The sequence below is a fragment of the Pleurodeles waltl genome, chromosome 10 (genome assembly GCF_031143425.1).
Source record: "Pleurodeles waltl isolate 20211129_DDA chromosome 10, aPleWal1.hap1.20221129, whole genome shotgun sequence".
In the NCBI taxonomy this organism is placed as follows: Eukaryota; Metazoa; Chordata; class Amphibia; order Caudata; family Salamandridae; genus Pleurodeles; species Pleurodeles waltl.
The window spans coordinates 296,344,813-296,371,952 of NC_090449.1; the positions used below are offsets into that span (position 1 = coordinate 296,344,813).

The 27,140-nt window shown below is 43.8% G+C and overlaps 1 protein-coding gene across 2 annotated transcripts in view; it reads left to right on the top strand.

Annotated features, from left to right (window-relative positions):
• The window catches only part of CLCN7 (chloride voltage-gated channel 7), a 273,461-nt gene that overhangs the window by 221,524 nt on the left and 24,797 nt on the right, over window positions 1–27,140 (top strand). For both annotated transcript variants that reach the window (XM_069210446.1, XM_069210445.1), the window contains 2 exons: window positions 131–190; window positions 8,000–8,176. In XM_069210446.1, coding sequence (XP_069066547.1) covers window positions 131–190; window positions 8,000–8,176 — 237 coding nt within the window. The remainder of the gene's footprint in view (window positions 1–130; window positions 191–7,999; window positions 8,177–27,140) is intronic.

Sequence of the window (27,140 nt, forward strand, 5' to 3'; positions counted from 1 at the left end):
TAGCTATATAGGTAAGTACATTTTTATTGGTCTCTTAAGTTTGATGTGTGACCGAGGGATCAGTTGCAAAGTTGTTAGCGGTTTGTGTTCTCTATGTAATTGTGCTTTTTTAATTTTTTTTCATTTCCAGCCATCAAGACTGTGTGGGTTAATCCTGCGATCACAGCTCATTGTGCTACTCAAACACAAGGTTAGTTGCTGTTATTTCTTAAATGACAAATCCAGGCTAGTAAGTGTGGTGGATGCTTCAACCATAGAACTTTTTGGGTTATTGACAATAACTCATTACATATCATTCAGTTAAGGATCTTTTTTTTGTTTTTTTTTCTATCCAAATAATGAGCAAACAAGTGTTTCACTCTAAGAACTGAGCAACTAGTAAAAATCCGTCCTACGAGGTTCTAAACGTGTGTTCATTATGAGTGCTGTTTTGGATTCAGTTTCCTGACAATAGGATGACAGTGGCTTATCCAAAGATTTCCTAGCAATTGTGACCTCTTGATTCATGTACCTGCATTGCACGTGTGGATTGGTTGTTCATTGACCACAACACATGGTCCTTAGATTTAGATTTTAAGTGGAATTCAAAACTGTGCTCCTGAGGAACACACGTTTAGAAACTAATGGGATGGATTTTTCCTATTTGCTTAGTTCCTTCGACCTATCTCAAGCCTTGAAAAGCCCTAGGCCTTCAGTCTGTTAGATAGGGCAATACATATGTTGGCTGGTGATTGGGATAAATAAACCAAAAAAGAACCTTAACTGAATGATCTGTAATGAGTTCTTGTCATTAACCAGATGTCAGTACTGAAGTGATTTGTGCCTAAAGACTTAACAAGTGGGACTCTATAACTGTTTTAATTGAAAAGAAAACTTTTTATGGCTAAAGCATCCACCTTGTTAGATTCGTATCAACTAGGTTTCAATGTATATGCCTAGACTTGGATGCACAGCCAAGTACTATCTCTTCAAATAAATGGGCATTAGGCGGATGTGCCATTTTGACCAATATCCCCTTCACCCCTCCTTTTTTTTTGTTTAACAGAAAACAAATACAGGTTACTGTTGCTGGCATAAAAGTAAACAACCATGGTGAAATCATGTGACTTGTGATCGGTCTTGGTAGTCGTAACAGTGTCACCTCATCCCTCGTGAAAGAAATTTACTGTCCAGGAAAGACAGTTTGTTCATAAATTGCTCCTTTCCAGGAGAGATTAGTTTTCTCTAGCAGAAACTGAAACTATCCAGGGATAGCATCTTTCTCTGAGTAATTGTCATTCAAGGTTACTAAAGTAAGCAGCACAAAAAGCGCCTCACCCGCTAAGCCTACACTTCTACTAAAGAGGTAAAGACCATAAGAACTCCGTCAAACAAGGCACATCAATTGCCAGATTATAAGCTTAGCAGGCATGACATATTTTGTGCTGTTTAACTGTCTTGTGGCGCAGCCCTGGACCCACTTTATATGGGACCAACTCAGTTTTTTGCTTTTGATTCTCGGTTACTAGCCCATCCATGCGTTGACATCATCATGCTGTGATCAGTCGATGGAAGTGTGATTTTCTAGAAAAGACTGCCTTAATTAATGACTGGCATTTGAGATTTTCCCTTTTTGAGTTGGAAATACTTCACCTCATCATGAAGGAATGCCTCATCATTAGTTGACGAGTATAACATGCTCCACCATATGCATGTTAGACTATTTTGGCTTTTCTAATCATAACAAACAGTGACACATTTTTTTTTTTTTTACCCATAACATTTCTTGACTACTGGGATGGATATTGTACAAGGAAGGTATGTAATCCAGTGGTATCCATGTGCCTGGAAATCGTAGCACAGCCATTGATCAACCAGAGAAAGCTCTTTACCTCTAAATGTGAGGCACATCCTCAAACAGTATCTATGCACTTTTGGAATCTCTATACCAGGATGTATATGGGCATAATCTGGGTAGTGACTGATCATGATGATGGATATAAGTGCCTCTGAGACAAAACTGGCCGATGAGAAAACTGAAAAGGATCACTTGAAATATAAATATACAAGTGCTGACACTCAGAATCTCAAAATACCTGCTCGCTACTGATGGGTACGGGTACTCTCCTATTAAAAGTATTACACTTCATCTGAGAAGTGCTGGTACTGTCCCTTTAATGTAAAGAAATGCAGGTATTTGGTATCTTTCATTACCTGCCAATTTAATGCATTGACAACAAGTAAATACTGTAGCCCTCATCTTATTTTTTGCACACTGATATCCCAGACTGGGGCCAACAATATGTAAATCAAGCTAAGATCTGCCCCTAAAGGGACAATAAAATCTGAAGTGCTAGCTTAACCCTGGCCCGAACTGGAATTCAATCAGTGCATCAAATGTAAGCATAAAGTCACTTAGTAATAGGAGAGGAGCTTGGCCTGTGGATGGTTAATGCACTGTGATTTCGCGTTCTTTAGCCCCTTTGCTGCCAGGCATTTTCCCCCTCCTGTACCAAGACTTTGTTTGGCTATTTGGGGAAGTTCGCGCTTAGGCCCTCTAACTTTTTGTCCACATAAGCTACCCATGCCAAATTTGCATACTTTTTTTCCAACATCAAAGGGATTTTAGCATTACCCAGAGTTTGCGGGTTTCCCTTGAGGAGACCAAGAAATTAGCCAAAATACAGCTAAAATCTCGTTTAAAAAAATAATTGAGAAAAAAGGGCTGCAGAAGAAAGCATGTGTTTTTTTTTTTCCTGAAATAATTCAACAAAGGGTTTGCGATGCTAAAATCACCATCTTCCCGGCTTTCAGGAACAGGCAGACTTGAATCAGAAAACCACATTTTTCATCACAATTTTGGCATTTCACAGGGACATACCCCATGTTTACTATTTTTTTGTGCCTTCAGCCTCCTTCCAGTTAGTGACAGAAATGGGTGTGAAACCAATGCTGGATCCCAGACATCGAAACATTTCTGAAAAGTAGACAACATTTTGAATTCAGCAAGGGGTCATTTGTGTAGATCCTTCTAGGTTTTCCTACAGAAAGTAAGAGCTAAAATATAAAAGAATTATTGAAATTGAGGTAAAAAAAGAGCCATTTCTGTTCACGTTTTCTTCTATAACTTTTTCCAGCTATGGCAGATTTCTTAAAACAATATACCGTTACGTCTGTTGGACTCTTCTGGTCGCTGGGATATAGAGGGCTTGAAGGTTCATCAAGAATTCTAGGTACCCAGAGCCAATAAATGAGCTGCACCTTGCAATGGGTGGTCATTGTATACCGGGTATACAGCAATTCATTTGGTGAAATATAAAGAGTGAAAAATAGGTATCCTTGATATTTGGTATTTCCAAAATGGGCACAAGGTAGGGTGTTGAGAAGCAGTGGTTATCTGCACATCTCTGAATTCCGAGGTCCACATACTACTAGCACGTGAATTACAGGGCATTTCTCAAAAAGACTTCTTTTTTACAGACTGTCTTACATTTGGAAGGCAAAAATGTAGAGAAAGACAAAGGACAATAAAACTTGTTCTTCTATTCTGTGTTCCCCCAAGTTTCCTGATAAAAATAGTACCTCACTTGTGTGAGTTGGCCTAGTGCCCGCAACAGGAAAAGCAACATGGACACATCACATTTTTACATTGATTACTGAGGTGTTTTTTAAGTGCCTAGCTGTGGATTTTGGTCTGTAGCTCTGCCGGCAGCTAAGAAAACCTACTGAATCGGTGCGTTTTTTAAAACTATACTCCTAGGGAAACCCAGGGTGAGCTAACTTGTGGCGCTTTCACAAGGTTCTGTTACTCAGAATCCTTAGCAAACCTTAAAATTTGGCAAAAAAACATACTTTTCCCTCACGTTTTGGTGCTGCAAAGTTCTGAATCTGAAGCGAGCCTCAAACTTCCTTCTACCCAGCACTCCCCCACATCTCCCAATAAAAATGGTACCTCACTTGTGTGAATAGGCCCAGCACCCGCAACAGGAAATGCACCAAAACACTACATGGACACACCAAATTATCAATTACAAAACTAACAGTTTTTGCAGGGGATGGGGGGGGGGGGGCGGGGGGGCACCTGCATTTGTTTTTTCCTGGGTACAGCAGCCACCGAGGGAAACCTCCCAAGCACAGGCATTTCTGAAAAATGAAACACCGGAGGTAGTCCAGGGAGGTGTGGCTTGCATGGATCCCTCAGTGTTTTCTTACTCAGAATCCTCAGCAAACTTCAGATTTAGCACACAAAAAAATCATATTTTCCTCACATTTCTGTGTGGGATCACTTTACCGGCACAATTTCGACCACCCAGCGTTCCCATCGGTCTCCCGATATCACTTGTGTAGTTGGGCCAACTGTCTGTGACAGGGAAGAGTAAAAACATTTCTAAATTGAGGGGCAACCAAAGCGGGCTCAAAAGGGCAGTTTGAAGAAAACGTTTTTAGGCAGACAATTGGGGCAGAATTTTTATTGGTATAGATGCGATAATGCTGGGTGGTAGGAATTTTGTAGATTGCTGCAGATTCCAGAAGGTTCCATCACAGAAATGTGGGGAAAATGTGTGATTTCAAGCAAAGTTGGAGGTTTGCAGGGCATTGTGGATAGGAAAATGGTGTGGGTGCATGTGAAGCACACCACCCTGGACTCACCCAGATGTTTAGTTTTCAGATGTGTCTGGGTCTCGTAGATTTTTCTACATGGCAGCATCCTAAAGTCCAAAAAGTGCAGCCCTCACCATTGTAAGTAGGACGATTTTGAGAGTTAGCCAGGCTCTCATGGCCCAAATGTAAAACCAAAACCCCAAATAATCAAATGTCCTCTTGCTTGCTGTTGGGATAAGATCTTGTAGTGCGTGGAGGGCGGGGGGGCTGAAAGACTGTTACCCCCTTAAGTTGGAGTGGGTGCATAACCATGCCCATACTGGTTGGTAGCCACCACCCCACTATTTTTGTTTTTTATTATTCCCTGGCATCTAGTAGGCTTTCCTTGGCTTTCCCCGGGGGGGATGGGCAGAAATGGCCTAAACTTAATATAGCCCCCAGGGGAGTGACCCCTGCCTAAGGGGCCACGCTCCCCTCCAGTAAACAAAAAAAAAGGAATTACACCTGGTGTCTAGAAGTTTCTGCTCCCCCATGGGGGCAGATGGGCCTTATTAATGTAAGCCGATCTGCCCCCAATGGGGGAAGAAATTGCCTAAAACATAATTGCCCCCCTAGGGAGCAACCCTTTCCCAAAGACGTACTGAGGCATGTAGAATACCCCAAAAGGGTGCAAGTGTGGATCCTGTGAGATCATGGATTAGAAAATCACCACCATCCTGGGGCAAGAGTACGACGGCTTGAACTGCAGACCTAAAGTTGCTTTCTGGAATAAACTGTTAGACAATCTTTAGAAGAAAGAGCTGGTATCGGACAGTCTTTGCCAAAAAAACACAATGTGTTTCTTGAGGGTGCAGTTGGTTTTGAGGTTGAATCCAAGTGACTTGGCATTCTTTGAAAGTTGGGGTTTTGAAGCTGTCTGGGTTCATGTCATTGAGCCAGTTTTGTGCTGGTTCTTCTTTGTAGTTCTGGAAAATACAAGGAATTCTGTTTTGATTGGGTTGAGCTTCAGATAGGTGCCTGATATGCAGGTCTGGATGATGTGCAGAGTGTTTGAGGTGTTGGATGTCTGAAGCAGAGGAGACTTTCTCTTAGACATGTGTCATATACATATTGGTTCATCTTGATCTATTATCAATAAGTAGAGCACCAAGTGGCTCCATGCAAAAATTAATAAGATAAAGAATGGAAACCTGGTGGACTCCATAAGTGATAGGGATCTTTTATGACCTACAGGTGCCTATATGAAGAAAACTGGAAAGGTAAGAGGAGAACCAGTGAAGGACATTTTCACTGAACCCCATCAAGACTTCAAGCTGAGTATGAGGGTGGTATTGCCATCTGTGTTGAAGGCAGCTGACAAGTCCAGCCATATGAGGAGGTAGTGGTCATCTCCATCTGAGATCGAGGGCATCTTCAGTGTTGTGTAACATAGCAATCTCTGTGCTGCTGAGTGATCTGAAGCCAGTTTGGTAGACGTGCAGAAGATGGTTATCATTGATGTGATTTAGAAGTTGAACAAAGACTGCATTTTCAATTATCTTGCTGATAAATGGTAGGTGGGAGATGGGCTGCTAATTGACAAGATCATCAGGAACTAGTGTAGGTTTCTTTAGGAATCTAGCCTGTCTTGAGAACTTCTGGCAAGATGTTCTAAGTGGGGGAGGCATTGACTATAGTAAGAAGGAGTAATATAGTGCCCTCAGAGCGAGCTTTGATGAAGGACAATGGCAATATATTATCTTTATAAGAAGTATCTTTGAGGAAGTTGAGTAGGTCAGTGAGATCTAGGAAAGATAGGGCTCCAGACACTGACCACTGAGGCATTCTATGGGAAAGGGTAGGTGTAAGAAATGAAGCAGGCTTGGTGGTGTTGATGTGCTTTCTGAACTTCTATATTTTTTCACTGAAGAATAGGTTGGTAGCATTGCAGTTTTCTGCAGTTTGAGGAATAGGTGGGTCCTGCAGTGGGTTGATACAGTGCTTGATGTTCTTGAAAAGTTTTCTGTTGATGGCTTTGCTGATGGAATTCCTTGAATTATTCTCAACAATTAGTAGTTATTGAGGCACTGTTCAGCACGTTACATTTCATCAACTCTGTGCTCACTACTATTCTGGACAGAGAGAAGCAAATCCATATCCACATAATATGGACACCCTACTGTGTACTGTTATGCGCATTTCCTCAATAAGCCCAAGACCTATTTGCATATGGTTGGTTCTGTCTATAATGGCATAGGGAGCAAAAAATAAATGTAATGAAATTGCCTAGTAGAATTACCATTGATTACAATTTGATCAAACATTTCCATACATCAGTTTTTGCTTTAAATAGGCAAGTGCCCTAAAAAACATGGGTATGCTAGGAGGGTGAGGGTCTTGTGACTTACTGTCTCATATAGATTATAGTGTCTCTAACAGTGAGGTCCAAAAAGGCTGGAATACATTCAGTTTACTTATGTTCCTCTTTAGTTATGCCAGGATCACCTACTGGATGATATGCGTGCTATCCAAATATGCATACCATAACATGTGGCCTAGTAATTAAAAGTCCGATGGTGTAGAACCAAGATTGATTTGCATATGGTTGGTTCCTGTCTGTAAATTTAATGATTGATGATAAAATTCCATCCATACATTTCAGTTTTTCTTCCCGAATACATGCTGACTAATCATATTCTGCAGTTTGTCTGCATTACATTGGTCAAGCTTATGAAATTAGCTTTTTATTATTCAAGTTGAAAGTTTATATTATATTTACCTTTCAAAATACTGGTTTTGAATATTTAATATGTGAGTCTTCCAAGGATTCAATACTCTGTTGTTTTTTTTTTGTTCCTGTGTCAAAAATTGCTTTTTTGTCAACTTGAATGTTAGTCAAGTTAATCAACTTATATGCAATTGTTTGCAGTTTGAATGTAAATGTTTACTAAATACTGTTTCTTCACCTTGGGGTAATGGACATCATTTGGTCGTTATTATGGCTTGTTATTGTTCTTCCGCTGCGAATAGAAGGAAAATCATTGAGCAGTGGCTCATTGTGTGTGATGTCCCCCCCACCCCTATAGTCATCATGGACAACCAGAAGCTCATGCTGCTATGTTGCTTCCTGGGGCAGCAACTATGATGCTGGAGAATTGTTCTCGGGTGATAGTGGACTTCTTGTTACGGGGATGATCGTCTGTAGTTGATTTCTAGGTTTTCTCCAATCTATTTTGTAAAATGTGCTTGTAGCAAGCAGACAAGAAGGAGAAACGCTTTTCAACCTGTGGCCATGCATCTCCCCAGTAGTTTAGCTACCTGCTCCGGACCAGAAATAGCATCTATTTAGAGTCATGTCTATGGTTGATTGAACTCCTAGGTTTGGAATGAGCTCTGCCTTATGTAATTTGTAAAATTACTGTTTTTTTTGTTTACTCAGGTTTTTGTGGAAAGGGCAAATCTAGGCCAAACCCATAAGCGGCTCATGCTAAAAGATTTTCGAGATGCCTACCCAAGGTTCCCTCCGATCCAGTCGATCCATGTGTCCCAGGATGAGAGAGAGTGCTTGATAGACCTCACTGAATTCATGAACCCATCACCCTACACCGTGCCTCAGGTAATGATACTACATTTGAACAGCATCATTAATCATCCTTCAAGATATATTCACCCTACATAACACTGTTACCCTGCTGTAACCCTTTCTTCTATCTAGCTTACTGTTATTGTGAATTAACATTTTTATATCACACAATCTGCATTAGTATAATATTGCAACAATAATGACATCTGCGCTGTAGGCTCACCCGCTCAATAACTCATATTTTGTTGAAAAGTGTCTTGCCTATGAACCTCAGAAGGCTAAACCCTGAAGAGCCAAGTGAGAAAATCTTGATTTACTGATACCAGCACCTCACTAGTGTTGTAAGTTGATATTTGAAGTCCAGCATAACATATTTCATGATTCTCAGTGTAACAGAAAAAGCCTGAACTGCTGTATGACCCTCCACATGCACTGTTAGTGTATCGTGCAACAGTGTTTCTCCACACCTGTTGCAAATCTCTAGCAAGTCACTGTCAATGATTTCACTGAATTGCTTTCTTTATGGTGTTAGCCTGTATCCAGTCCCTATACATGTTTGCATACCTCATTGGCAAAGTGATTACAGCTTAAATCTTTGTTGAAAGGGAGCATGGTACGCCTCTCCTCCATTTTCAATTCATTTGACTCTTAAGAGGTCAAGCATTTTAGGATGATTCCAATTGCTGTTTTGGCCTTACCTGTGTGGTTCATAAGGCTCCGGCTTGTGTAGCTGAAAAACCTGATGCTTTTTTTGAGTTCATCTCCTTTAGCCAACAATTGTGATTTTTCACAAAGCTTCCTTAGATGAGATCTTCTTGTACATTACCTATTTGGCAGTAACAGGAAACCTTGTTCCTGCTCTGATACGTGCAACTCTTACTCATTGGCCGTTGGGGTTTACACTCTTTGAGAAACAATTTGTCTGAAAAAGAAGTTAACAATAATGTGTCGGTGGAAGTCCTGCAGCTAGGGTAGACACCCTCTTGAGCCCCTTTAACAACTTAATGAGGCACCAACGTATACCTTGTTGAGCGCTATGGTGAAACCTTGTTCCAGCATCCAGCCAGCAGACAACTAATGAGACACCATTGCCCTTCCCCAGGTGACCCTCGATTCCTGTCTGCACATTCTTCCCCTGAAAGCTTAGTGGCTCAGGCGTCCATGAACACATCTAACCCCTACACTTTTCTGATTACTTCACCTGATAGAGTCCACACAAGTGGGGACATTTGGAAAGCGGGTTTTCTCTTTCACCCACCTGGCTCTCCAATCAGTAAATGCCAGCTGCCTCCTGGGACACTACTCCTACGTCCTGTGGGAGTTATAACTTAAGTCCTCCCTTGAGTCTCTGAAGATCTCCAACCTATCCTTGTTCAGGCCATTCAAGATGGTTGTGATGCAACCAAGTTCAACATTTGTTGTGGCTGAGACACCACAATTCCATTGAGTAAGCCATTGGCACCAGTGTTGCCATTCGCCGACATGTCATCTGAGTTCTGAGGTGATGTCCAATCCTCTGTTATGGATAAATCCTTTGATAGGACGTGCCTGTTTACTGACAAGACTGATTCTGCTTTAGAGCGATTCAAAGAGCAGGGCTACTGTACGTTCTCAGGACTTATCCACCACACCTTGCCAGCCGCAACAACCTTACTGCTCCTTTGGTAGAGCAGTCCCTTACAGCCAGCCTCTCCAAGGAACCCAGCAGTTTTATAGTCGACGCTGTGGTGCCCACCAGCCACAGTCACGAGGCCGCTCAGTCCCTGCCTTCACACCCCCAGCAGGTCTCCTTGTCAGCCCCACCTGCAAAACTCCTTTAGCGTGCTCTTAGGGGAGCAGACGCAAAATATTCTTCCCAGGTTGGAAAGAGTTAGCGACAAACAGGTGGGTTCTGCTGATCGTTTTCAGGGGGTTACGCCTTACTCTTACTCTCCTCTCTGCTGCATGTTCCACTGTTCCCAAGTGACTGTCAGAAGGCATTGATAGGGTGCCAGTGTCAGAAGTAGGAAGTGGTTGTTTTTCCCGCTACTTTTTCTTGCCCAAGAAGTACAGCAGCCTTTATCCCATTTTACATCTGTGCCCTCTCAACACCCTCCCCAGGTAAGAACATTTCAAAAAGCTAACTCTGGCCCAGGTCTTGTCTGGCCTTGATCCTGGAGACTGGATGGTGGTGTTGGACTTGCAGGACACCTATTTCCTTATACCCGTCCTGCCAACACATCGTTACCTGTTGTTCGGTATGGGGTAAGAACATTTCAAAAAGACAACTCTCGCCCAGGTCTTTTCTGGCCTTGATCCTGGAGACTGGATGGTGGTGTTGGACTTGCAGGACGCCCATTTCCTTATACCCGTCCTGCCAACACATTGTTACCTGTTGTGCGTTGTGGGGCAGGAGAATTTTCAGTTCACTGCTCCCCTTTAGTCTAACCAGTGTTCCTCAAGTGATCACAAAAGTGATACCTGTGGTGGCAGAGGTCAAGTGTGCCAGTCTTCCTGTACCTCTATGACCTCCAGACTACGGCGAAACTCCTTTTACACCTGACTCCTTCGGAGACACTCCCCTTCATTGGAGGCATTCTTGACATGGTTCTGTTTGTGCCTTTCTCCTGGGAAAGTGAGTCCAGGACATTCAGGCTGTGATCCTGATCTTTCAGTCCCTGCTGTTGATTCAAGTGACTGTGGAGCTGCTGAGACTGGTGGCTTTCTGCATCCTGCTAGTCGAGCACACCAGATGGTGTGAGATCTGTGGTCTCATCTGGCCCAACATAAGTGGGACCTCTCCAACCACAATGAGATTTTGGAGGAGACCGCAAAGATCTACAGTGATAGTTACCAGACTGCAATTGGTTCTGCAGCAGAGCTCTCTCCCTTCCCCACCTAGAGCCGACAGTGGCGACTAATGCATTGCTTCTGGGTTGGGGTGGCCATCCAGGTTGGGTGGCGATCAGAGGTCTCTGATCTCTAGCTATGTCTGGCTACATATTAACCTCTGGAAGTGAGGGCCATCACATTGACAGCCTTACTTCTAACCATCCAGGTGAAGTGGGTACTGATGCTTATGGACATCACTGCTGCCTTGTGGTCCTGCAATAAACAGGGTGGGGTGGGAACACGGGCCCGTGCCAGGAGGTCTTGAGCCTTTGGAAATGGCTGTGCCACTGGCAGGCTCAGGGCAGACAGACTCAACAGTCAATGCCTATCAGATGAGTGGCCCCTTGACAAATATATTTAACCATGCTCCCAACCAAATGGTTACTTATTTAAAGCAACAGTAATGAACATATTTCTTTTTAAAAACATTATACAGCTGTGCAGTTGGTGTAAGTGAAACAAGCATACTTGGTGCTCTCTCAGCAATGTCACACATGACAGTGGTGCGTATCTAAAAAACAAGAATAGCATGGCCCGTTCTCAGTAAACTTAAATATAGAAAAGGGTCAGAGTATGATGTTGACCTTTCTATTCCTAGAAAATAGCGGAATCCTCATCAGGATTCTCCTAGATACAATTGAACCCAAGATTCCTGCTGAGATTTAAACAGAATAGGAATAGTGAGACTATAACACATGTTAAAAATATGGAAAATATGTAAAGTATAAGATGTAAGTGAAGTACTTATTGTACAGGATGGCTTTTAGAGAATGAGAAAAAGAGAAATTACAAATAGAATGTTAACCTATCATGAAAAGATCCAGCATAGTAGTGTGTCAAAAATAACAGTGACCGAGAGTCACCTCTGAGAGAATTGGCAAATTAGTTATTCCCAGGTCGTATTACCTAAACATCAAAAGGCTGGTAAGTAGCCTATGCTCCTAGCATGAGCCTGAGATGGCCATTGCTCATATAGAAAAGTACTTGGTGGGAAGATGGTTCTTGAATTCAGAATGCAAGTGGGAATGAGGGACTGGGCAAAGATGTCCTGGCAAAAGGGAAGAATGCACCAAAACTGGTATAGAGCACCCTCGCGACACATGGTTAGGCAGGTGACAGGAGCAGAAACTGGCTTGGCATGATGTCAGCAGCATCCTGGCACAGAATGAGAATGGGACTCCTCTGTGTGTGGAGCTAAAATGATGAGCATGAGCGTAAAGAAACCAAAAGACCTGGCACGGTGGTAGCAGCGTCCCGGCAACAGAAAGATTGCTAGACTGCTTCGTGCATGGAGCTAAAAATAGGACTGCAACAGGACAGGAATATCATTGAGCATGCAGCTTTGTGTTCATTGACCAGTAGGGCAGCAAACTCAAAGTAGTGTGACCAGTCATCCTGTTTAACAGAACTATGCTGGTTGTCGCCCTGAAGCTCTGGAACAGTTGCTCTGGATACATTATCTGGGTTTTGAGTCTGCAGTGGGGCAAGACATTTCAGGAAGGGTCAGGAGGCAACAGGTGCTGCGTATTGTGTCTGCTATACTAGCCCCTGTGCAGGAAGCGCAGAGACAAAATTGAGTCTCCCACAGCAGCACCCCTATAATAGCTCACGACTGCTGTGCCCCAAGCCCTGTGCTGACACTTAACTGAGAAGTACCTAATTTTCAGTGTGTATGCCTCACCCGAAATGTGTACTGTAAGCCATTTTATTTTTATTGTATGCCAGTGATCTGTAGCAGCTGGAGCCTGTGGCTTGCAAGAAATAGAAGGGGAATGCAGAGCCCTTCGCCCGCTAGGACCACTCTGTAGCCAGTGATAATTCTAACCATCTTGGCTCCCACGTTACAAAAAAACGCTGCTGCGTAGAGGATGACCATGGCAGCAAATTAGATGCAACAGAGAACTGTACTGTCTGCTGAGAAGAGGGCTAGCATCCCCTCAGTTACTGTGTATGCCTGCCCTCTCCTGACTGGTAAGTAACTCCAGTCTCCAACACATCACAACACTGCCAAAGCAGCTGTCGACAGGGAGTGACTCCACAGACTGCAACTACAGAGACCAGCCTGAGGAAGCAGGCATTAATTACCCAGCACTGTCAGTGACTTCTTTGTTTGATGAAAGATAACGTGGTGATTAATGTACCTGCTGGAGAGAGATCTGAGTTTTGTCAAGTGTAAGTTTTGACTCACGAGTAGTAGAGGGTTAACATGCCTGCTGCAAAGAACATATATTCTGCATACCACATAAACTAAATGTTCTAAAATGATTTAGTTTGAATAGAAATGTATTCTTATTAGTATGCTAGCTCCAGAGGTACATTTTAAATCCTGAGTTTATGCTTTCCTACCAAACACAATTAAGCGAAGCGGGATTCGTTATTCTAACTGTAGACTGCTGGCAGCCTGTGTGTCACCACAGGACTTAATGGTTGCCCAACCGGACATTTTCTGCCTGCCAGCCTGTGAGGCGGGTTTAAGGAATGCCCTGCAGCTGTGAAGAAGTAGGTGGAGTTAAGGAGACTCAGCAGACATGGGCGTACTGACTGCTTTTTGCCTGAGTCAGGTGCTCGTCCCATGGGCGTGAACAGATAGGCTGAGGTTTGAGTGGCTGACAGGTTCCCCCTTCCTTGAGGTAAGTAGTCATCTCCCGCAAGGGATCGTCATAACAGGGTGCAGCTAGAGGGATTTCAGATAGGCCCGGTCCTGATATTGCTATGAGGAAGCGTCATGTAAGGTCTCCGGCTGCCAAGCAGAACATAGCTTTGGCGCAGAAAGGAAAGCAGCGGGTGGGGCAAGGGTACTTGGCTTTAATGGACCACAGGACAGTGGAGGAGAAAGAATGTGTTAATAGGATGGAGAGACATCTGTCTCCCAGTCAAGAGATGACTGCGAGGCAGTCTGAACATGTACTACCAAATCCAATCACCAGTCCTCTTCAAACAGAATAACCCATGACTGAATCTATAGAGGGTCATAAAGATGGGAATAAGGAGGGCCAAAAGGAGGCTTCCATTGATGTGCAACAATTGAGTAAAGAGGGCAATTAACCCAAAGGGATAATCAACATTCCCCTCTTTACTATAGGTGTAGGTGCGGGCTCCATAACGAAAGCTAGAGAATGTCCCCTATTCCAGAAGGCAGTAAATGGCCGAGTGGAAAAGGAGATGAGGCGGAACAGTAGAGGTGTACGGAGACTATAAATTTAACCTCAACAATGAATGCCAGGCAAAGAGATAGTATAGAGATAATAGTTGCTCATGCGCTGCTACCAGCTGGTTTGGGGGTGGAAGTGGTACAGGCTGGGATTGACAACACAGGAAAGAACTTTCAACATGCACGAGTCCATGAAATCTCTGTTCAAGATAATTCTGTCAGAAATCCAAGAACTAAGGCAGCAGCAGGCTCAGGAGATCGAAAAAATTGCAGCAAAGACTGACTAGAATTGAACAAAAGTTTGGGACATTCGACATTCGAACAATATGTGAGAAAGTTGCAGGAGACCGAGCAAAGAATTTCTGATCAAGGTGATAAAATTGGCTTTTTCAAAAAGCAAGTTCTGGATGAGCAAAAAAAGTTTGTTATATATAGAGTGAGATGGAAGAAATGGAAAATCATGTGAAATATTCCTACCTTCAATTTATTGGGATTCCAGAACAGAAGGAAGTGAGTCCCAAGGATTAATACAGAGTGTAACACAGATGATGGATTCCCTCATCAAGAAGCATATCTAGCAGACGCACCAACGGACTAGACAATAATGAGGGTGCATAAACTCGCAGTACTCCAGCCAGTAAATGTGAAATTCCCCTGATGAATTCTGGTTAACTTCTCCGATTTCCAGAACAAAGAACTGATTTTGAAGGTGGCGATCAATTAAAAAATAAAAGTTTTCTGATACTAGAAAATACTCATACAAGAGTATTCTCAGGTCTCTGGATGACAGTGGCCCGACGTCGGAAGGTTTTTCTAGGACTGGTTGAAGAATTCAAATTTTTGTGGGTGCAAGTCTTGCTATTTCAACACTTCAGGCTCAAACTACTTGTGGACGGCCATTTCCTTGTGTTTCAGATGGCAGAGGAAGCTCAGGTTTTCGTTACCTAAATGTCAAAATATTGAATGTTATCAGTATGAGAAAATTAGCTCAGATTTCTAGGGGGGGTTATGATCACTAGGCTGATCTATTTTTCACAAATAGGCTGAGCTATCAATGAGGAAATGAGGGGAGGGTCACAACATGAACACAGGGTGCAGCTACAGGGCACCTTCCAAAGGAAGGAAATCGCCTAGATGTTATTTGCAGAAAACTCTTTTTTAAAGTAACACCCAGAAATGGTGTTTCACTGGAAGGTTCTCTCAAACTTCTTATTCCTCTGTTGGGGCAGCTGTGAGGGATGTAGGAATTTTGTTTGCAGACTTTCTATAATGTGAAATTAAAGAAGTACAGAGGGACAACCAGGGTTGGTGGATTTGGGTTAAGGGCATAATTATGAATAGGAGGGTTAATTTTGTAAAGTTCGATGGCATCTGTCGCTGTAGATACGCATGTTCTGCAATAGCTCGCCATCTGGTGTTGGGCCGGAGTGTTACAAGTTGTTTTTCTTCGAAGAAGTCTTTCGAGTCACGGGACCGAGTGACTCCTCCTTTTGTCTCCATTGCGCATGGGCGTCGACTCCATCCTCGATTGTTTTTTTTCCGCCATCGGGTTCGGACGTGTTCCTGTCGCTCCGAGTTTCGGAACAGAAAAAATAGTTAATTTCGGAAGATTTTCGTCGGTATTGTTGCGTTCGGAATCGGCATACTTAGATTCAACACCGCATCGAAGATCGAAGAGCTCCGGTGCCCTTCGGGGTAGTTTTTCGATCCTCCGTCGGGGCCTGGTCGGCCCGACCGCGTGCTGAAGAACGCCGATGGAACGGACCCCGTTCCGTTTCTGCCCCAAATGCCACAATAAATACCCCTACACAGACCAACACTTGGTCTGCAACCTGTGCCTGTCACCTGAGCACAGCGAAGACACCTGCGAGGCCTGTCGTGCGTTCCGGTCCCGAAAAACACTCCGAGACCGTCGAGCCAGAAGACTTCAAATGGCGTCCGCACCGACAGCCCGACGGGAGTTCGAGGAACAGGAAGAGGAAGGTACCTTCTCGATCCAAGACTCAGACTCCGAAGGATTCGACGATACACAAACCGTGAGTAAGACGTCGAAAACCACACAAAGAAACATTTACAAGGCCCAGGGGACGCCACTGCCACCAGGCCATGGCTCAACCCATAAAATCGGTGACCGACCGTCGGCACCGAAAAAGGCCCAAACAGTGCCGAGATCGTCCGACTCCGGTCGAGACACCGGCACGCAGCCTTCTCGGGACCGAGAAAGTGCTGGAGACAAGCCTCGACACCGAGATGCCGGTGTGGACACGGCTCGACGCCGAGACAGCGGCACCGAAACAGATCGACGCCGAGAGGTTTCGGCCCCGAAAAGGAAAAAAGTCACCTCGGAGCCGAAAAAACACGCAGACAAAGTTTCGATGCCGAAACAAACTGCAAGCGACCCAGCTTCAGGCTCTTATACAGAAGAGCACTCGCTAACCTCCCAAATGCAGAAGCATAGGTTTGAGGAAGAGCTACAAGCAACTGATGCGGACCATACGCAAAAACGTATTTTCATTCAGCAGGGGACAGGAAAAATAAGCACCCTTCCCCCCATTAGGAGAAAGAGAAGGTTGGAGTTCCAGACGGAACAAGCACCACAACCAAAAGTGGTGAAAAGAGTTACACCACCACCCTCTCCTCCGCCCGTGATTAACGTTTCACCAGCACAAACGCCATCACACTCCCCAGCTCACACCACCATGAGCCAGGGTGACCAAGACCAGGACGCATAGGACCTATACGACGCCCCAGTGTCAGATAACAGCCCAGAGGCATACCCTACAAAACCATCTCCACCAGAAGACAGCACCGCGTACTCTCAGGTGGTGGCTAGAGCAGCACAATTTCACAACGTAAGCCTCCACTCAGAACAGGTAGAGGATGATTTCTTGTTTAACACACTCTCCTCCACCCACAGCTCCTACCAAAGCCTGCCTATGCTCCCTGGTATGCTCCGGCACGCAAAAGACATATTTAAGGATCCGGTCAAAAGTAGGGCAATCACACCAAGGGTGGAAAAAAAGTACAAGGCGCCTCCTACGGACCCAGCTTTCATCACAACACAGCTGCCACCAGACTCTGTTGTTGTAGGAGCAGCTAGGAAAAGGGCCAACTCTCACACATCTGGAGATGCACCACCCCCAGATAAAGAAAGCCGCAAGTTTGATGCAGCTGGTAAGAGAGTCGCAGCACAAGCTGCAAACCAGTGGCGCATCGCGAACTCCCAGGCACTACTTGCGCGCTATGACAGAGCCCACTGGGACGAGATGCAACATCTCATCGAACATCTGCCCAAAGACTTCCAAAATAGGGCAAAACAAGTGGTTGAGGAGGGACAAGCCATCTCCAACAACCAGATCCGCTCCTCCATGGACGCTGCAGATACAGCTGCACGGACAATTAATACATCTGTAACTATCAGAAGGCATGCATGGCTCCGAACGTCTGGATTTAAACCAGAGATTCAACAAGCAGTTCTCAATATGCCTTTTAATGAAAAAGAACTGTTCGGTCCAGAAGTGGACACAGCGATTGAGAAACTCAAAAAAGATACGGACACTGCCAAAGCCATGGGCGCACTCTACTCCCCGCAGAGCAGAGGGAATTACAGCTCATTCCGTAAAACGCCCTTTCGAGGGGGGTTTCGGGGTCAAAGCACACAAGCCAGCACCTCACAAGCCACACCGTCCAGTTACCAAGGACAGTATAGAGGAGGTTTTCGGGGACAATATAGAGGAGGGCAATTGCCTAGAAATAGAGGAAGATTCCAAAGCCCCAAAACCCCTACTACTAAACAGTGACTCACATGTCACTCACCCCCTCCACACAACACCAGTGGGGGGACGAATAGGTCATTATTACACAGCATGGGAGAAAATCACTACAGACACTTGGGTTCTAGCAATTATCCAACATGGTTACTGCATAGAATTTCTACAGTTCCCTCCAAACATACCACCAAAAGCACAAAATTTAACAACACACCATTCCAATCTCCTAGAGATAGAAGTGCAGGCACTATTGCAAAAGAATGCAATCGAATTAGTGCCAAACACACAAATAAACACAGGAGTTTACTCACTGTACTTTCTGATACCAAAGAAGGACAAAACACTGAGACCAATCCTAGACCTCAGAGTAGTCAACACTTTCATCAAATCAGACCACTTCCACATGGTCACACTACAAGAAGTATTGCCATTGCTAAAGCTGCACGACTACATGGCAACTTTAGACCTCAAGGATGCTTATTTCCATATACCAATTCACCCATCGCACAGGAAATACCTAAGGTTTGTATTCAAAGGAATACATTACCAATTCAAGGTACTGCCTTTCGGATTAACAACCGCACCAAGAGTCTTTACCAAATGTCTAGCGGTAGTCGCTGCACACATCAGAAGGCAGCAAATACATGTGTTCCCATATCTAGACGACTGGCTAATCAAGGCCCATTCGTTAATAGAATGCTCAAATCACACAAATCATATCATACAAACCCTCTTCAAACTAGGGTTCACCGTCAATTTCACAAAATCCAAAATTCGGCCACGCAAGGTACAACAATACCTGGGAGCCATAATAGACACATCAAAAGGAGTAGCCACTCCAAGTCCACAAAGAATTCAAAATTTCAACACCATCATACAACGCATGTATCCAACACAAAAGATACAAGCAAAGATGGTATTACAACTCCTAGGCATGATGTCATCATGCATAGCCATTGTCCCAAACGCAAGACTGCACATGAGGCCCTTACAACAATGCCTAGCATCACAGTGGTCTCAAGCACAGGGTCACCTTCTAGATCTGGTGTTAATAGACCGCCAAACTTACCTCTCGCTTCTGTGGTGGAACAACATAAATTTAAACAAGGGGCGGCCTTTCCAAGACCCAGTGCCACAATACGTAATAACAACAGATGCTTCCATGACAGGGTGGGGAGCACACCTCGATCAACACAGCATACAAGGACAATGGAACGTACATCAAACAAAACTGCATATCAATCACCTAGAACTTCTTGCAGTTTTTCAAGCACTAAAAGCTTTCCAACCAATAATAGTTCACAAATACATTCTCGTCAAAACAGACAACATGACAACAATGTATTATCTAAACAAGCAGGGAGGGACGCACTCCACGCAGTTAAGCCTGTTAGCACAAAAAATTTGGCATTGGGCAATTCACAACCAAATTCGCCTAATTGCACAGTTTATACCAGGGATACAAAATCAACTCGCAGACAATCTCTCTCGAGATCACCAACAGGTCCACGAATGGGAAATTCACCCCCAAATACTGAACACTTATTTCAAACTCTGGGGAACACCTCAGATAGACTTGTTTGCGACAAGGGAGAACGCAAAATGCCAAAACTTCGCATCCAGATACCCACACAAGCAATCCCAAGGCAATGCCCTATGGATGAACTGGTCAGGGATATTTGCTTACGCTTTTCCTCCTCTCCCTCTCCTTCCTTACCTGGTAAACAAACTCAGTCAAAGCAAACTCAAACTCATATTGATAGCACCAACTTGGGCAAGGCAACCCTGGTACACAACGCTGCTAGACCTATCAGTGGTACCCTGCATCAAATTGCCCAACAGGCCAGATCTGTTGACACAGCACAACCAAAAGATCAGACACCCAGATCCAGCATCGCTGAATCTAGCAATCTGGCTCCTGAAATCCTAGAATTCGGGCACTTACAACTTACCCAAGAATGTATGGAAGTCATAAAACAAGCAAGAAGGCCATCCACCAGGCACTGCTATGCAAGTAAATGGAAGAGGTTTGTTTGCTACTGCCATATTAATCAAATACAACCATTACACACAACTCCAGAACATGTAGTGGGTTACTTGCTTCACTTACAAAAATCTAACCTAGCTTTCTCTTCCATTAAGATTCACCTTGCAGCAATATCTGCATACCTGCAGACTACCTATTCAACTTCCCTATATAAAATACCAGTCATTAAAGCATTCATGGAGGGCCTTAGAAGAATTATACCACCAAGAACACTACCTGTTCCTTCATGGAACCTAAATGTTGTCCTAACTAGACTTATGGGTCCACCTTTTGAACCCATGCACTCCTGCGACATACAGTTCCTAACCTGGAAGGTGGCATTTCTCATCGCCATTACTTCCCTGAGAAGAGTAAGCGAGATTCAGGCGTTTACTATACAGGAACCTTTTATACAACTACACAAAAATAAAGTCGTCCTAAGGACCAATCCTAAATTTTTGCCAAAGGTTATTTCACCGTTCCATCTAAATCAAACAGTGGAACTTCCGGTGTTCTTTCCACAGCCAGATACCGTAGCTGAAAGGGCACTACATACATTAGATGTCAAAAGAGCATTAATGTATTACATCGACAGAACAAAGAACATCAGAAAGACTAAACAACTCTTTATTGCATTTCAAAAACCTCATGCAGGAAACCCAATTTCAAAACAAGGTATAGCCAGATGGATAGTTAAATGCATCCAAATCTGCTACCTTAAAGCTAAACGACAGCTGCCCATTACACCAAGGGCACACTCAACCAGAAAGAAAGGTGCTACCATGGCCTTTCTAGGAAACATCCCAATGCAAGAAATATGTAAGGCGGCCACATGGTCTACGCCTCACACATTCACCAAGCACTACTGTGTAGACGTGTTATCCGCACAACAAGCCACAGTAGGTCAAGCTGTATTAAGGACATTATTTCAGACTACTTCCACTCCTACAGGCTGATCCACCGCTTTTGGGGAAATAACTGCTTACTAGTCTATTGCAGAACATGCGTATCTACAGCGACAGATGCCATCGAACTGAAAATGTCACTTACCCAGTGTACATCTGTTCGTGGCATCAGTCGCAGTAGATTCGCATGTGCCCACCCGCCTCCCCGGGAGCCTGTAGCAGTTTGGAAGTTACCTTCAATTATTTATATATGTATCATCTCAACCTTAAATAAGTGCAGACTTAGTCACTCCATTGCATGGGCACTATTACTACAATTCAACTCCTACCTCACCCTCTGCGGGGAAAAACAATCGAGGATGGAGTCGACGCCCATGCGCAATGGAGACAAAAGGAGGAGTCACTCGGTCCCGTGACTCGAAAGACTTCTTCGAAGAAAAACAACTTGTAACACTCCGGCCCAACACCAGATGGCGAGCTATTGCAGAACATGCGAATCTACTGCGACTGATGCCACGAACAGATGTACACTGGGTAAGTGACATTTTCATTACTATGGGCCCGTGTCTGATGATTCACAGCCATTGAAACAAATTTATCAATTAGCCATGGAAGCAGAGGGGATAATTATTTTGGGAGGCAATTTCAACTATAAGCAAGATTTAAAAAGGGACACCTCAAACAGAACGAAAACAGTTGTAGCCAAGAACAGCAAGTTATTGCAAGTAATGAAACAGGATTTTAGATTAGCAGATCCCAGGGGGGTGGGTGGTGGGGTGGAGTCAAGCATAAAGGGGTTGTACAACATGCATGTTTTTCAAACTAATTTAGATATGCCTCTAGATTAGTTTTTTTTTTTTCTTTTTTTTTTTGGTGTCCAATACAGTGAAATGGGGGGCTGTAAGAATCATGGTGTAGGAAGCTGGCCTGGTGTGTGGTGGGTACCTATGGTAGGGTCCAGGGTTCCCCGCTCAGTGGAGTAGGCAGTGTCTAGAAGCCAGGCTCCTCAAAGGTAGCAGTGGATGAGCAGCCAAGGGGTATGTAAGAGACATGCAAAGCTCATGCGATACCACTACAGTCACACAGTACTTACACATGAGAAAGAATACAGTTGGTTGTACAAAAATAAAGGTACTTTATTTTTGGAACACAGTATCAGAAAATACTATAGGCAACCATCTAATAGGAGGTTAGTAAATACACTCTATATATATATTATGTTCGATGGCATGTGTAGCTGCAGATACACATGCTATGCATAGCTTCCGCCATCTAGTGTTGTGCTCAGAGTGTTACAAGTTGTTTTTCTTCGAATAAGTCTTTTTTTAAAGTCACAGGATTGAGTCACTCCACCTCTCGGTCATAGTGCGCATGGGCATCGACTCCTTTTTTAGATTGTTTGTTTTCTTTCCACTGTCTGGTTCGGACATGTTTACTCTCGCCCCGAGATTTTCGATTCAGAAACTTTAAATAACTTTCCTTGACCATCTGTATTGTTTCGATCGCGTTTCCATATATAGTTGAGCCAATAGTACAGTCGAAAAACAGATTATGCCCTTTTAGGCGCGAGCGCCCAACTGGGGCCTGTTCAGGCCTACCACGCTGAAGCCTGATGGATCCGACTCCATTTGGATTCTGTCCTCGGTGCCATGCATAATTTCTGTACACAAATCGACACTTGGTTTGTAATCTCTGTCTCTCTCCTGACCATTGAGAAGAAGACTGTGAAGCCTGACGGTCATTCCGGTCGAAGAAAACACTGCGTGACCGGAGAGTCAGAAGACTGGAAATGGCGTTGAAGACTACAGAATACATTGACACCGTTGAGTAAGAACCGGCCCAGCCGGCAGTTTCCATTCAGGACACCGACTCCGAAGAAGACTGGGTGGAGGATAGGTAACCCATCACTGCAGCTCAGCTTGAGAGTACAACTGCCCCTACGCCCACTAGTAAAAAAACAATCAAAGGCTTTGGGTGCACCACTGCCAGAGAGCCATGGTTCAACCTGAAAGAAAATAATCGGCGACCGACCTTCGGGTTTGGCGCCAAAAAAGGCCACACCAGCTTCGATACCGGAGTCGAGCAAATCTATCAAAAGCTCCACATCTGAGCCTAGATGACGTCCATACTCTTAGGAGTCGAAACCTCGACGTCCTGGTTTGGAGCCGAAACAGGCTGTATTTTCGGGACCAAAAAAACTTCCAACTTCGGATCTGAAAAAATATTCATATACAGAGGAACAAGGACTTTCAAGCCGATTAAAGCAGAGCACAAAGACATTTGATGAACAGTCCTCTAAATCACCAAAAACAACAGAATATATTTCTGAAGACTGGCATTCAACCTATCCTTGAAATCATGGATGAAAAGCAGTCAAGAATTCATATCCACAAAGAGACTGGGAGGATCATTGCTGCACCTCCTCCACAAACAAAAAGAAAGTTGGCTTTTCAAGAACATCTTGATATTGTTCCACCACCAGCAAAGATTTTTAAAAGGAAGGAAAAGCCATTACCCTTGCAACATTCGCCACAACTTTTTTTCAACACCACCTGTTAGCCCACCACCATTGCCTTCACCAACTCACTCACACACTTATTCGCATGATGATACAATTTATCCTTGGGATCTGTATGATCCAGATCCCATACCAACAAATGACCCAGACTTCTATTCTTCAAAACCTTCGCCACCAGAGGATACAACTGCATACACACAGGTCATCTCTAGAGCAGCTGCGTACCATGGGGTACTTAGCCATAGTGAGCCATTAGAAGAAAATTTCCTTTTCAATACACTATCCTCAACGCATTCACGTTACCACTGTCTACCAATGCTTCCTGGCATGATCGGGCATGCTGACAAAACATTTAAGGAAACTGTTAAGGCTAGGATTTTAACACCACGTATAGATAAACAAAATACAAGCCTGCACCTACAGATCCAGCTTACATCACACATCAGGTACCTCCAGACTCTGTTGTTGTCAGTGCTGCCAGAAAGAGGGCCAATAGCCAATCGTTCCGGGATACCCCTCCCCCTGACAAAGAAAGCAGAAAGTTTGATGCTGCTGGCAAGAGGGTAGCTACACAAGCAGCTAACCAATGGCGCATTGCCAATTCACAAGCCTTGCTAGCAAGATATGATGGGGCACCCTGGGATGAAATGCAGGAATAATTACAACACCTGCCAAAAGAACATCAGAAGAGGGCTCAACAAATTGTTTAAGAAAGTCAGGCAATAAGCAACAACTAGATTAGGTCTGCTCTTGATGCTGCACATACAGCCTCTAGGAACGTAAATACTGCTATAACCATATGCAGACATGAATGGTGAAGATCTTCAGGATTCAAACCAGAAATACAACAGGCAGTACTAAATATGCCATTCGACAAGAAACACCTGTTTAGTCCTGAGGCTGACACCACAATTGAGAAACTCAGGAAAGATTCAGACATTACTAAAGCAATGGGAGCCCTACACACAACACCTTATAGAGGCTCCTTTCCTAAACAACAATTTAGAGGAAGATTCAAGCCCCAATCTACAGATGTTTCTACCTCCCAACCTAAACAAGGCCAGCAACAATACCAGAGGGGGACTTTGGAGGCTCTTATAGAGGCCAACACTTCAGAGCTAGAGGCAAATTCCATGCATCAAAAAGTGTCACTACTCCATCAAAACTGTGACTTCATAAGCATACCACAACCCCACACATCTCCTTTGGGGGTCAGACTGCTGCAATTCCACTCCCATGGCAAAATATCACCACAGACCAATGGGTACTTTCAATTATCCGCAATGGTTATTGCCTAGAATTGACTTCTACCCTTCCAAACATTCCTCCTCATTATCACAGGCTGTCCCTAGAACACAACAACAAGAAGTACAATCGTGACTACAAAAGAGGCAAAGGAATTAGTCCCCTCAATCTCAACACGGAACAGGGGTATACTCGCTGTACTTCCTCATTCCCAAAAACGATGGCACTCTCAGATCCATTCTAGATCTCAGACCACTAAATGTATATATCCTGTCAGAACATTTTCACATGGTACCTCTGCAGGATGTCATTCCACTACTACAAAAACAAGATTACATGACTGCATTAGATCTCAAAGATGCGTATTTTCATATCCCTATACATCCAGCTCACCGAAAATACCTAAGGTTTGTGATAGCGGGAAACCACTACCAATTCAAAGTTCTACCATTCGGCATAACAGCTCCATGAGTATTCACGAAATGTCTAGCGGTAGTAGCAGTTTACCTAAGAAGACAACACATACATGTCTTTCCTTATCTAGACCAGTGGTTCCCAACCTGTGGTCCTGGGGCCCTTGGGGGTCCGCGAAGCCTCCTCAGGGGATCCACGACTACTTAGAAAATTAAAGAATATTAACAGAATCGGTCCCCAGCTTTCAGTAGTTACTTAGTGGGGGGCCCCAGACTCCACTAATGATTCAGTAGGGGTCCCTGGTTTCTAGTAATTTTAAAGTGGGGGTCCACAAAAGTCAAAAGGTTGGAACCACTGATCTAGATGATTGGCTAATAAAATCAAACCATATTATAAAATGTCAACAACACACTCAAACAATAAAGACCCTACACACATAAGGGCTCACTATCAATTACCAAAAATCTCATCTACAACCAGCACAGGTTCAAGCTTACCTAGGTGCTATTCTCAATACACAAAAAGCCTTAGCCTATCCAAGTACACAAAGGATAGAAGCTTTCCAAAACTTCATACCACAAATGCAGCCAAATCAACAATACACTGTAAGGTTTATCATGAAACTATTGGGAATGATGGCATCCTGCGTAACAATATTACTGCATGCAAGATTAAATATGAGAACACTACAACAGTGTCTCTCACAACAATGGTCTCAAGCACAGGGTCAGTTGCAAGATCTAGTGTTAGACCACCAGACGCACAAGTCCCTTCAATGGTGGAATCACAGCAGTTTAAAAAAGGGGTGGTCATTTCAAGATCCTGTGCCTCAGACCACAATAACAACAGATGCATCAATGATAAGTTGGGGAGCTCATCTCAACAACCTTACCATACAAGGGGAATGGAATTCAAAACAGTTGACTTATCACATAAACCATTTAGAATTATTAGCTATGTTCCTTGCCCTAAAGGCATTTCAACCCCTTCTCAAACACAAAACTGTCTTGATAAAAACAAACAATATGACGACCATGTATTACCTAAAGAAACAAGGTGGGACACATTCATCTCAACTGTCCCTTCTAGCCCAAATAATTTGGAAATGGGCAATTCACAATCACATTCACTTACTAGCAGAATACATTCCAGGAATACACAGTCAGCTAGCGGACCTGCTAAGCAGGACACACCAACAGATAAACAAATGGGAGATTCACTCTCGGGTACTTCAACAGTACTTTCAAAAATGGGGGAGACCAGAAATAGACCTAGTCGCGACAAGCGAAAACTGCAAAATGCCAAAACTTTGCATCCAGGCACCCACACCCTCAGTCCAAGGGCAATGCTCTATGGATCAACTGGTCATGGGTATTTGCTTACGCTTTTCCCCCTCTCCCGCTTATTCAGTTTCTAGTCAACAAACTGTGTCAAACTTCTCTCACCATGTTACTCATTGCCCCCACATGGGCACGACAACATTGGTACACAACCCTCCTAGATCTGTCAGTAGTACCTCACTGCAAACTTCCAAACAGACCGGATTTGTTAACACAAAACAAAGGTCAGATCAAACATCCCAATCAAAGTGCTTTCAACTTAGCGATTTGGCTCCTGAAGTCATAGAATTTGGATACTTGCAGCTTCCATTAGAATGTATGGAAGTTCTCAAACAAGCACACAAACCTACAACTAGACAATGCTGTGCTGTCAATCTAAAAATATTGACCCACTTACAGCATCAATATAAGATATAGTATGCTACCTACTTCATTTACAAAAGGCAAATTTAGCTTTCTCATCTATTAAAATTCATCTTACTGCCATATTGGCATACTTGCAAACTATACAACATACCTCTCACTTTAGAGTTAGTTATTAAAGCCTTCATGGAAGGACTAAAACGTATTATTCCGCCAAGAACCCCACCAGTTCCTGCTTGGAATCTAAATATTGTACTCACAAGACTAATGGGGCCACCATTTGAACCCATGCATTCGTGTGAGATTCAATTTCTAACTTGGAAAGTTGCTTTCTTAGTAGCAATTACTTCATTAAGAAGAGTTAGTGAAATACAGGCATTCACTCAGGAGGAAC